Source organism: Zonotrichia leucophrys, chromosome 1 (genome assembly GCF_028769735.1).
Source record: "Zonotrichia leucophrys gambelii isolate GWCS_2022_RI chromosome 1, RI_Zleu_2.0, whole genome shotgun sequence".
Lineage (NCBI taxonomy): Eukaryota > Metazoa > Chordata > Aves > Passeriformes > Passerellidae > Zonotrichia > Zonotrichia leucophrys.
Window position 1 is genome coordinate 60,316,513 of NC_088169.1, and position 13,929 is coordinate 60,330,441.

The 13,929-nt window shown below is 35.0% G+C and overlaps 1 protein-coding gene across 1 annotated transcript in view; it reads right to left on the reverse strand.

Annotated features, from left to right (window-relative positions):
• The window catches only part of VWA8 (von Willebrand factor A domain containing 8), a 183,367-nt gene that overhangs the window by 80,074 nt on the left and 89,364 nt on the right, over window positions 1-13,929 (reverse strand). Inside the window, exons 22-25 of the mRNA XM_064714194.1 lie at window positions 4,901-4,976; window positions 4,129-4,264; window positions 2,707-2,826; window positions 287-492 (exon numbers count right to left, since the gene is read on the reverse strand). Of these exons, the coding sequence (XP_064570264.1) occupies window positions 287-492; window positions 2,707-2,826; window positions 4,129-4,264; window positions 4,901-4,976 (538 nt within the window). The remainder of the gene's footprint in view (window positions 1-286; window positions 493-2,706; window positions 2,827-4,128; window positions 4,265-4,900; window positions 4,977-13,929) is intronic.

The window sequence follows — 13,929 nt, forward strand, 5'->3', positions numbered from 1 at the left end:
TATTCACAGTATGCAACTATTTTCTCACACAGTAGAAAAACAGATTTACAGGTTTTTTTCTATCAATAAATATGTAGAAAAAATATCTGCCCGTGTACATCTGTGATCCTTACCCTCTGACTATCTGAGCATCTTTAATATTATGCTTCTTTCAAAATGTAAAGTGTTTCACAAGAATTAAATAAAAATGCATGAACAATAATGGCATCTTCTTTCTGAAACCTTCAGGCATTAAAAAATTAGTACTGATGAACTCAAGCTTTCAATTAAATGTGATGTACTGTACCTGTAAATGTTTTACAATGTTCACAACTTCTCTAGTTGAATAGGGGTAGTTTATTGTTCCTTGGTCAGCTAAGCTCCTGAGCTCTCCAAAAGCAGCTACCAGTTTCTGCAGAATTGCCTCTGGAACATCGGGACCATATTGTTTAAGCATTGCCAGTTCTGACTGTGGTTTGGGATTATCAACAGCATGGCAACTAAAAATGTCCCCTACAAAGAAAAAAGAAAAAGCACAAAGTTAGATAATTTATAAAGAAATAGCATCCCAACAGCCCCTTTAAGTTTAACACTGGACCTTTAATAGAAAGATATGACTCAAAAGAATGCTGAGTACCAAGTTGCTAAAACTGTGAAAAATGTGAAGTACAAGCTATGAGGAACATTGAGGTTTCTGGAAACATAGAGATCTCGTCTGTCATTCTAATGAAGCTGATATTATGAGGGAGAAATCAACTTCAAGAAGAAACAAAAGTCAAATGCAGGTGTAGGGGGATAGAAGATAAGTAAATGAGGGTAGTATGGAAAGTAATTGTACCCCCTAAAGAGTTGCAGCTGGGTTCATTATTAAAGATTAGGAGCAGGCCTGATTCTAACAGGCCACACCTGTAGCCAATCAGAAGAGTGTTGTAAAAGAGTGGGTTGGTTGGTTGAGGGGCAACTGGAGTCAGTTGGCCATTGTGAGGACAAGGAAGAATCACTGCCTAGAGGAGCTGCCTATAAAAAAACATCAGGGAGGTACAAAACTTCAGCAATATGGAATCCTTGCAATGTAATGATAATAGAACTCTTGCACTATAATGACAACATGCAGGAAAAAATAAGAGAAGAAAGATCTTAAGAAAACGTAACTGGGTTGAATCGAACCTATTTTTGAATTCCTTTGAAACACCACAGAATTCAGGGAAATCTTGAAATGCAGGAAGGCCTAATGCAAACCCAATTAAAAGGTCTAGAGGAAATACTGAATTTATCTTATAGTTTCTCCCTGCCTGTCTTGAAGTATGGTAAGAAATTTGGCAAGATATTATTTCCATACATTGGCATTATATCGATACCAAACATATAATCTATAAATTGAGTTTATTCACAAAAAGTCTCTGAACTGTTGTACAAAACTTTGCAGAAGCATGATCGGATCCTGCAGAAAAAGGACAAACTAAAAGCAGAAGAAACTCTAAGCTGAAAAAATAATATCATTATAGAACCCCAAAGACTCAACCACACCTCTGCCATGCAGACCAAGAGCAGTAACACTGGGATGATTTTGTTTAAAGGGTCCATGTAAGGAAGGAAACTAGGCTGTGAAAAATAAACACAACAATAAATTCTTTTGGGGCAACATAGCTTTGTGAAATTCAGAGTCAATGAGTTTCAGACAGAGAATGTCCATTCAGAGGGAACCTCACCTGAAAAACAAAGAACTATTAAGTAGTATGGAATTGGGTTTGCAATTGATTTTTTGAGTATATTTTGAGTAGATTTCTTACAGATTAAGCATTATGGCCAAAGTTAACAGGCAAAACCACATAAATTAAGGTTCCTGCATATCAATAGCCAAGCTAACACAGATAATACAGTCAGTGGAGTCTGGAGGGTATTCAGTTCACAGCCATCATGTAGCAACAATGCTAAAACCTTGCCAGAGGCCCACTTAGACTAACAGTGGACTATACAGGCCAAAGAATTCTTCACCACTTGCCCCTGTTCAACTTAATTTCGTGTTTTTGCTGTGAGATGAAGCTCTAGGGAATCTTTGCTGACACACAGAATTTCTGAGACCTACCAAGAGCTTTCTAAACTAAGGCTTCTTTTGATATGAACATCGTTGGTGTGAAATTTGGACAGCTTTACCTGATACTGAGATAAATTCAGTATCTTGTCAAACACACATATTTTACTAAGACCATATACATGGAGAAGCAAGATTGAGAAGCGGGTAGCACAGTGCTAGCAGCAAAACATACAGTAGCCTTTACTACTGAAAGCAAAGAAAAGAACCATCCATCAAGCTACTGTCTCTTGTACCAAACAGGACAGTACCCAAGCTGTGGCTTGTTTGATAGGGGAAAAAAAATAGTGAGCAGTTCAAAGAGCTGTCAGATGTCAAGTTTACAGTTAATTTGTTTGGAGTATTTGTATACTCTATACACTCATTAACAAAGATTTCCATAATCTTGTCCATCCAGATCCCATAAAACAAAATAGTTTTAATACAGATGATCACATACAGCTTTTCCATTCAGGGCAAGTTTGGGCACTTTTATTAAGATACATAAATTTACATTATAGTCTTAGTGTCTTACATGACATAAAGTATCAATCAATATGCATAAGGTCCCTTCTCCTCATGAAATCTAATTGATTAAGACAGATATTCTATTAGTCAAGTCTATTAAAGATCATAAATTAATATGAATCACTTACCCAATGTGCCAAAAAAGTCATTACCCAAGAAAGGAAACCCAGGCCTATTTGCCAGAACTATCATTCTAAAATCAGGATGAATAACTATTACATTTTCTCTCCCTTCTACATGAGCATGATCTGGAAAAGAAATAAAATTTATTACTTGCATATTTAAGCTTTGCAATACTGAATGAATGAACATAATTAGATTGGGTGAAGAATTCTTAGAATTAGAAGAAAAATTCTTCTAATTTAATTACATTCCTCTTAGAACTAGAAGAACAGTTACACATCATTCAACTGAGTTTTCTAGCATTCATTTTGAAGTTTCATAGTTTGTTTCACAAAACTTTAACCAAAGTGTTTAATTGAAAAAACACAAAAATGCATCCACTGTTCTTGGGATGCAGACTACCTGTTTTCTTTATATTTAATTTCACTAAAATGGTGAAGCCAATGGTGAATAAAATGTGATTTTATATAGGTCTGACACTATTTGATCCGGGAAGACAGGATCGAAATTCCTCCTGGTTACTACAAAATTTGTGAGAACACAGAGATACATTATTTAACACATGTGAAGACTGGTTCTCCAAAACTACTCAGACTGGCCCCATTCAGAACCTTGTTCCCTTTCAGCATGATTCCAGTGGCACATGGTGTTTGGGAATCCTCTAACTGCCTCTAAAAAAAACTACAGTAATAATTAGGACTGGCTAGAAAATATTTTAGAATAAGCCCACCTAAAGTTTATAATGACAAGCAAAACTCAAGTGCGCCATGTGAGTATTGAATGACTGCTACACTCAAACATTATTCCCTATATTGTTAAAATTAAACTAATTATATAAAGTTTAGTATTGAGTAGCATCAAGAGATACCTTCAAACATAGCCTTTTTTTGAAAAATAATGAAAAATAGTTTTTTCATGGAACTCAGATGAATTAAATTCCATCAAATTACAGATAGCCTCATCCTGCAGGATATATTTAAATAATAAAGCAAGCATATAATCAAGTAAGCATATGCAATATTTGATTAGATAAAATCCTTTACAATTTGACCACAGATATATAACATATCTTCCTTCTAGACCTGATCCAGTGATACCCCAAATGTCCAGATGGGCATAACCAAGATCATAATTTTCTCAACTAGATCTTTATTTCTTATGGTGAATGAGAAGCAGAGAGGTCAAAACTTTCTGGGTTAAGATTCTTTACAATTCTTCAACAAAATTCACAAGAACGCTAGTTCTAAAAAACCTTAGCGACTATTGCAAAAGTAGCAGAGAAAATTACTGTAAATTCTTTAATTGTTAACTTCTTAGCAACAAACTATTTATCCATTTGGAATGGTCTGTGTTGCTACTGAGCAACTGAAAACCAGCAACATGTTACATTTTACTGTAAATGATGAAAACGCTGTAGCTCTACTTACTGGCAACAATTCGCCTTCCGTCTGACAAAACCATTTCCCCACTTTCTACTAAAGTTTTTAAGATACAGGTAACATTTGTTGGTGCTTTGTCTGCCTCATCAATTACCAAAATATGGCCGAACCTCACTGCTTTTACCTAGAAGAGAAAGGAATCATAACATCACTCCTGGCCAAAACGCTGCAAGGAGCTGCATTACTGGTTTCTCAGTGAGCAGCAGTGACACCTCAGTGGCACTGAGACAAGAAAGGGACTCAGAACAGGGACAAGCTGTGACCAAACCACAATAGAAGGAAGAGGAGGCAGGTGAGACAAGAAAGTTGGGTGTTTCCATTTCTCCTGGATAGGGATGGAAAGCGAGGGAAGTGAGCAGCCTGACTGAGCGACTTGGAGTGCAGAGACATGTAAAGCCAGTTTGCATCTAGACTTTCAACATGTAGCTGGAAGAACTGAAGAATGGCTGTAACAGCTGTTTGGAGCCCAACTTAGCATGTAGGTGTGAGGTGCTGCAAAGGAGGAGGCGGCAAATACCACTCTACCAGTTAAAATGTGTCAGATTAATACTAAATTATTTTCCATACTCATTTTGTATGTGGGGACTCCCAAGATCATAATCTTATTCACATTTGGCACAGCAAATGTGACCAATGTGACCCAATAAAAATTATTAAAATGTTTCTTACTAAACTCACTCACTGGGCTATGAAAAATCAAATTAGCAACAGTTTAAATAAAAAACAATTGCAAATATAAAATTCAAATGCTTCTACTGACCAGTGGCGAATCTTCATATATTATAAGACCATCCTTTACAGAAGGTTGTAGGGTAAGGCTTTGTACAGTGGTATCCCTGAAATGTGGAAAAACAGATGATGTTAATTCAAAATACAGGAATGTTAGTTACAATAAAATACAAAATGAATAAATGAAAAATTGAATAATCTCTTTTTAAGAGGAAAAAAAAAACTTTTTTAGACTATTGAATAACTGAGAACAACAGTGTGTATGCTTAGTAGTCAAATGTGAATATCCTTGCCTCTGCCAGGACTTTCACAGTAGTTCTCCATTTCTCATAAACCCTGAAAACAAAACCCCTGAGAAGAGAACCAGTATTTTTTTGCATGCAGTTACATTAGTGATGTTATTATTTCTCGTTAAGTATGCCGAAACCATCATTTATGTGACAAACAGCAATTGTTACTGTTTTAGCTGTTCTTCTCCACATGCCATCATGCAAAAAACCTACAAATAAACAAACAAACAAAACAACCTGTCATGTGGATTTCTTAAAATCAATTATTTTTAGTTCTAAGCCCTACTGGCTTGCTACATTTTATATCATGACCAGTATAAGCTCTTAGATGGGACAGATGCTTCAGTAGCAGTTTCTTTCTGAAATTTGATTTGTCTTTGAATTGCTGAAATACCTTTTCTTCAAATTTAAAACAGTGCCAATTAAAATCTAATTCTCTGTAATGAGAATATTGCTTAATCTTCACTATTTAATCTATTTTAACCACCACTGAATGCACAGATAAATAAAAAAACAGTTGCAATTCAGAAAGGTGAAGCAACAGACATCACCACAATGGATTCACCTAAATAAATTATGTTCATAACCCAGGGAAAGTTTAATTGATTGTATAAAGTACTTGCTCAGACCTTTGTCATGATCTGTATAACCAACCCCATTTTGGAACCCACTTTGGGGTTCAGAAGGACCAATGAGCTAGAGAATAATCCAGACCTGGGTCATGACAGAATGTCCCCATGACTCCCATGCTTTCATGGGCAAAAGGAAATTCAATCTTAGGGCAAGTTGGTTTTGCCATCCCTTTCCTCCCGTTTTTCAAAATTTGGATTAGTCTGTGTCAAAAGAATGATGGGCTGATCCAAGGACAAAACCCATCAGGAAAACCTCTCTTAACACTGCTTGAGATCCACATACTGGTCCATTAGTAAGATTGGTAACCTTTGCACTGTATGTAACATTTGATACAACAAAAATCTCTTACCTTTCACAGCTGTGCTGTGTAACAAAACTGTTTGCTTAAGCCTAGCTGACTCACTCTTTCAAATATCCACTTAGTTCTATCTTTAATTTTGCAACACCGTGTAAAAACCAACAATTTTGATAAGCTCATGGGTACAGGAAATCAAACAGTACTGTTAGCAGTACTATTAAGTGGCCAGCTTCCAAACACAGTTTTTAACTGAGAGGATAACTTGCACATTTCCTTTATTTGAAACTGCTGTCAGCAGGATTTCTGTCCCTAATCACTAATAATTTCTTGTTTAGTTTTAAGCCCACAATTGATTTATCCCACAGTTTCCATGCACAGAAATAAAGCAGAGGGCAGAAAGAGAGACTTCAAATGTTTAGCTACTCGATCTGAACTTTAATCCAGAAAGGGAAAGGTTACAAAGATGGGATCATATTCAATGCAATTAACCCTGTCACAAGTAGGCAACCCTTCCCCAAATAGTTACATTAACATTGTATTCACTTGCAACATATAATTTATTAAATCATTAAAATAAGCAGTAGCACTAATCTATTATCTTAGAAATCCTACTGTAGACACAAAAACAAAGCTTCTATTGTCATCCTCTGTGTCAAAGCAATTCATATGCTGGGCAGAAAATCAATAACAGATCCAAAAATAACAACAAACCAATGATTTTTGTTTCTTGAACACACATTATTTAGGGACTAAATTCTCAGATTGTATGTATCAGCCTACCTCCACTATCAGTTAACATTTCTGGTTCAAGCCTATATAGTTGCAGATGCAGAAGAATTTCAAAATGCGTAAACCAAATGCTAGAGTATTTGAAGGTCACAGTCACAGGTACTAATTAGTCAGAAATAACTCAAGAAAAAATGTTCTGAGGAATTAATACAAGGTAAAAAGGGGAAGAATTTGTCAAATTTGAACTGTGATCTCTTTAAAGTAATAGAAAGGTGAGAAAATGAGGGGACCTGAGGATAGGCCAAAAATAATGTAAAGGAAGATGAATTACAGGACGCTTTACAGATCATAAATTTGCACTTAGGAGATAATGGATGAAAAACAATAAAGTGAACAAAACACATCAGGAAATTAATATCTCCAGTGATGTGCTGTCACACAGATGATGACACAAGAAAAGACAAAAATGTCAGATGATTTTCTACTGTAACATGAAATAGTACCTTACTTTTGCTGAGCGAGTTAATCCTCTGGCTCTGCAGAGATTACTTACAGCCCCCTAATACAGGATACTAAATTGTGCTTAGTATTCCACAATAATCAGCAGCCCACACAAATCCTTAGGATGATCTCATTCTTCAGAGAAGACAGAATTGACGTATTTTTTGGGAAAATAAACACTACAAAAGTTTACTGTTCAATTAAATGCTATTACAAAAGTAGCACAATAAAAAAAAATACAGAAGGTATCAAACTAAAATAAAAATTGACATCCTGAATCTGTCTTCTAATTTTTTTCTTATTTTATCTTTCTTCTGCTTTGTTGATAGTTGGCCTTAGTATTTAAGGAAATACATTGGGGGATTTGCAGCGTATTACAGAAGTTAAATGTAAGTCAAATATTAATTCCATTGGCTTGATAATTTAAGTGTATGTGAAACTCCTGTATTTGCTTAGGCTATTACATTCAGACATGTATGAATGGTTTTACAAGGGTTATGACAGATCAGTATTATTTTCCTTTCAGAATCATACGCTATACGCTTATATATCATTAATTTCTGTTCTTCAGAAACCTACCATGACCCAAACACAGTAAAGAATGGCTAAAAAGAAACTGTCTCCTTTGGGTTTTTTCTTAAATTTCCACTTTTTAATGAATTACGTAAATGTAAAGGCACTGAAATGTAGAAAAAATAAAAACGCACTAAGTCTGAAATATTTTTGAACAACATAGCAAGCAGCATTTCCTAAATGCAAAATATATCTGGCACTCAAAATTCCCACAGGAAAGCAACTAAAAACTCCAATTCACTTTCACTTAGTAACAACAGCACCTTAATAATAACTAACAGGCTCTAACAAAGACGTGAATCCCAAAACCTCCCAATTTCATCACATTCAGCAATGAAAACAGGACTGACACAAAGAAACAGGACTGTAGGAATGCAGAGGTAGAAAAACTATCTGACATACAGTCATCTTATTCAACTGAACTGATTTTATCTTTATCTGATTGTAAAAGAAAAATAGGAAAAGCTCACTAACATCTTTCCTAAGAATGTACTTTTATCAAGGAAGCCCTTCTTACAAGGGCTCCATTTAAAAAGAAAAAAAAAGAAAAAAAAAGAGAAAAAAAGAGAAGTTATATAATATAAATAAATATAATATAAATAAGAGAAGTTGAAATATAGCAACTCCTCTGACATGACCACTCAATTCATAGTAGGACTTCTGAGAATTCTTCTCATGTTTTTTATTAGCTCCTATTGCTGTCTTTTATTTATTTTTTGCTGCTGCATTATTTACCCTAGGGTAAATAATAAATAAGGCAGCTATTTCTGAGGTCTGCAGACTGACTCCAACATACTGCCATGACAGTTTCTGTTTCACTGACAGCAACGCCTTCCTTCTGGAGAACAACTATGAACCGTGTCAGGAGAAGTTTCCATCAACCTCAGAGAGTTAGTTGTTATCCTCCAGTTTAACAAAAGGTGCTCCAATGCTTTAATTGAAGATTTGAGGAAGGCTTGTGCCCAAATACAGGACACAGTGTCAGGCCCCAGCTGACATCACAAACACTCACATTCCCTGGAATTACTCCATCTTGACAAGTGCAGAAGAATACACTCCTGGCTTCTGTGTGTACTTACACTGAGGCTAAAAGGGTAAGAGATTGTTTGTGCAAGGCAACCTTGTGTTCTAGGGGTCCCTGCTCATGGCAACAAGGTTATATAAACCAAGCTCACTCAGGTTTGGCCTTCTTCTGATTCACCACACAAAACTTCACAGTAGTTAAAAGGAAAAACCAGAGATGTAGAGTGTATGCTCTAGAAATTCTTCTTCATTTCTGTGAGGCATTTTTTATTAAATACCTATGGACATAGATACATATTTCTACATGTCAATCAGACATGAATATACCCATCTGCTGTGACCTAATTTGAAAGAGTATTTGAAAAATAATTAGTCCAAAGGCCATTTGAAGCTGTTAATTGGTCAGTTAATCCACTCATGGATTATCCTGATGAAGAGCAGGCAATCCCAACACAAAGAATCAATCTGCACGATTTTGACATTTACAAATTAATTTCTTTAGTCAACCCATCACAGAGCCATTGCATTGCATGACCTGACTGCTATGTTTAGGAAATTCTGAAATATCTGAAAAGCCAACCAGATGTCTCACAGCTCTATAAAAATGACCCTGTAAAGGCTTTTTGACTTATCTGTAGGAACTGATAATTAAATTCACCTTTTTTTTTCCTGCTATGCTGTTACAGCTACTCAGCAGGACATAAGTTTGTTTAAAATGCAAGAAATTATTTTGACTATAAAGGTACTCATTACTCAGTATGACTGCAGGTGGCAGAAGAAAGGTCAAAGGGAATTATGTTTAATTCATGGTATATGCTTAAATTTGAAGTTACACAATTACTTGTATGTGATCCATCTGCCAAAACAAAATACAAAATTCACTCACCCTAATCGTAAAATCCATAAATGGGGAAACACGACACCCTGCAGCTTCCCTTATTGCTTGTAAGAATACATTTAATTGAGTAAGCAGTGAGAAACTCTTATTTCAGCTTTAGAGGAAAATGAAACAATAGGGTCTTCTAACCTGAGCTATTTCTCTGTAACAGCCATGCAGCAGGATATTAAACCTGAATTCAATTCCTACAAAAAAAGAAAAATGAAGTAGCTTTCTAACACCTGGAATCTGACAATAAAAGAGCTAGTGAGCCAGCTTATGAAAAGCTAACATTGGAAACAGGGACCATTGGCTGGCATGAAATCTTGGAAGCTTTGCATTGCAACTCTGTATTGGCTGAAAATGTATTTAAGAAAACAGGCAAAAAACAAGTAAAAACAATAAAGACACCTATAATATAATCAATGCACTCAGGGCTTCACAACATAAATCTTCATGACAAAAATGTATCATCTTATTACTTATTTCCTAACGTGAGCTACATAAAGAATAAAACACACAATATAAAGTACAATATTAAAAGAAAATAATCTAAACATTAATGACGCATGAGTCATGAGGAAAAATTACCTAGATTTTTGTTTTGTGGCTGCCAAAACCCAAAACCACAACACAACATCTCCTCTGCCTTTGCTGTGCTCCACTGAAATAAATCAGTGCAGCCACAGAACACTTCCTTGAACAGCCCACTACGGAGATGGCTTTTCTGTATTGTTCATGTTTAAAAACAGACCTGCAGAGCTATATCAGCATTTAAGTTATTTCATGTGGTCATATATTCTTTCCAGAGATGATAATCAAATGCAATTCTGAGAACAAGTACAATATAATTCTAGTATTCACCTGTATCTTGGGCAAAGGAAGCTGTTTCTTCTGAAACAGCTTTTTAAATTAAATTTTTAAAAATCTGAAGTCAATAAAGCTGAAAGAGTAGTTTTAAATTATCTCAATAAGGGAAACAGATAATTGAATTTTATACTTATTACATGTGCTGAAAAAGAGGGAAAGAAAATTAAGATCTAAAGATTAATGGACAGTTTGTAGTGAGTATTGCTTGTAGGGACACCATAAGCTCATTTTCCTACCTCAAACTCCCCATTAATTGGATTGTTAAAGATCCCAGCAAAATTACGTTTCTTTTGAAAAGGATAACATATGCAAACTCAGATAAGTTTTGGAAAAAAGATCACCAGATTACTGTAATTTATTAGGGAACTAGAAAAGGCCCAACACAAAATGCAGTAGATTTTTAAAATGAACCCTGTATCACACTTTTCAATCATCAGTCACTAGAATAAATATAGTAACTGTGACAGGAAGATGTGATATCAAATCAAGATATTTTAAGCAAATTCTTTGTAAGGAAATGCATTGAGACACATAGAACAAGGTAGTGTAATATCTTGAAAGAGAACAGTAAGATCATCAGATACAAAATAGAATTTCAAAGCAGTTAGTATTCCATTGACAGTGTCAAACATCACATTTACAACAATGATAAATTGCTGTAGTGTATATGTAAATGCTTAGAAAACTAAGTTATCTCAACTTGTAAGAAAAATATATCAAACGGAGAACTAAGACCTAACACGGCTAACTTAGGGGTAAACCTGTTTTATCAAAAGCTGAAGAAGAAAACTTCCTGTGTCCTCTATTTCAAGAAAAGGTATCACATCATATTTACAAGCCGTTCTAACATTTTTTACTTCATAGAGAACAACCCTCACACAGTAAAAATCATTCCCTCTTTTTGTCATATGAAGATTCATATTATCTTTTTTCACAATAAACTAATTTCCTAGAAGATTATTTTCTTGATACACAGAAGAACAACGGAACGAAACTAATAATTTCGCATCTGCAGATTCACTGAGGTTTTGAGCAGCAGAAAATCCATTCATAGCCATTAATAAATGATTGATGTGGATTACACTTCAGTCTACACATCAAAAGCTTCTATTTCTGTAAGTGATGGTGATGTTCTTATGCAGATCTATACACTGAAAACATTAGAGTTGAAGTTGACTAACCTTACTTATCATGACTTCTTCTGACACATCTTTAGTAGCTCAGAGGAGGGATCCAGTTCTCCCACTAGTTCTCAAGTTCCCATCAGAACAGAAAAGGATCAGTACTCTTAACTCCTGATCATTTTCAATTGTATAGAGGAATATCTGTGATAGGTGGCAGAGGAGACTGAGCTCCAAATTTTGCATTTGCTACAGCTCATCTGTCACTGACACAGCATGAAGCTGGAAACATAATAGAGATACTTCTGCTTACCAGCCACTCATTTAAATGTGTATCATAACAATAAATAAATATTCTAGAAGTTATCAAATTTAATCTCATTAACACACTGTTCTGAAAACAATATTGAGTCTGAAGCTGTTTCTTAATTCTCATAACTTTAACTACTGTTCAGACTAACACATTTGAGCATCAGCTAAGGACAGTGCAAGTGGCTTCCTCCCATGCAACAACCACTGCTGGATTATAAAATTTTATAAAGATAAGATAAACTAATTTTAATTTTTTTTTTTTTGGAAGACTACAACATTACTGCAACACACCTAGAAAAAGAGCTAGGGGCACCCAACTGCTACCTTGCAGAAATTGCTAAATCACAGAATCAGAATGATTGAGTTTGAAAGGCACCTCTGGAAAACATTTAGTCCAACCCCTCTGCTAAAGAGGGGCATGTAGAGTCAAGATACTCAAGACAGTGTCCAGTGCCCAGATTTTGAATATCTCAAAAAATCAAGGAGTACAATGTACACCAAACTTTAAAGAAAAGGTTTTGATATACAAAAATGAACTTCATGCCTTCCTGAACCTAACAAACACGTTTCTTCGAACACAGATGTTCTGCTATTATTTTTTGTAAAGGCATTGTCAAGACAGAGAGGTTTTTGTTTGCTATCAGAGCAATTAAGAGCACAATTCATGATGGCAGATGGTAATTTCAGAGATTTCATGTTACCAGTAGATCTTTTTCGCTATGCGACTTAAAGCAAATCCAACACCAACAGAACAGTGGTGACAGCTTTCCCAGGTCTTGCTCTTCCCAATATTTTCTAGTTGTTTTTAGCTGCCTAAATTAGTATATGAGAATAAACTACATTTAAATATTTATTTTATTTTTATGCTTTTGTATTAAGCACAGCAGTGTATTTTTTTTAAATTTTGATGACCACTAAAATCAGATAGCAACATATGACTCCGAAAAGTTCAATGCATATATATTAATCCACATGCCTCTCCACATTAAGCATTTATACCACCAGAAACCACCATAAAAATTGTGTCACTAAAGCTTACATCTTCCTAGTCAGAACCTAGGCTTTTAGGAAGCTTTCTATCAAAAGTCTCCTCACAATTCCCAAAATCCTCACAAAACCAAAAAAAACGCAAAAAAAAAAAAAATCCTTCCAAAATCCCCAAACTGGAACAATAAATCAAGCTTGAACTGAAAACAGAAGGATAAATGCTGTAGTTCTGTATATATAGTCATCACAAAAGCAGTAACTGCAAGGAGGAGAAATCATTCTAATTGAAACATAAAAAACAGCTTGAGAGTATGACTTAATTCCAAATAGATGCCAACGTAAATGTTTAAATGACAGATAAAGAACATCTTCCTCCAGCAAAATCATTCTTTGTGTAAAATTAGTTAGCAATTTGATCATAAGAGAAGTAAAATTAATCTCTTTTTCTTTGATCATATCAAAGGAGACAACTATTTAGAGTCCATGATACTTTCTTCTGACATTTTTATGTAGGAGAGCTGGGAGCTTACAGTTTTATACTTATCTATTGCTCTCATCAGTGCTAAGAAGGATTTTACAGTCTTAACAGGGTATATTTTCTTGCCTGAGTCTTCTCTAAAGTTATTTTTTTTCTTTCTTTCTGTGGAATCTTCTTGGTTTTAGAGACTGGGAAAGTCAAAGCCAGATATCATGAGGGAATTAAAAAAGCAAGATGTAATGAAACATAATATAATAAATATACAATAAAGAAAAATAAAGAAAGATATCTTTGTGAGGGGAAGCAGAGGAGCATGCACTGAACTCTTCTCTGTGCTGACCAGTGACCCCAGGGAATGGCCTGAAGTT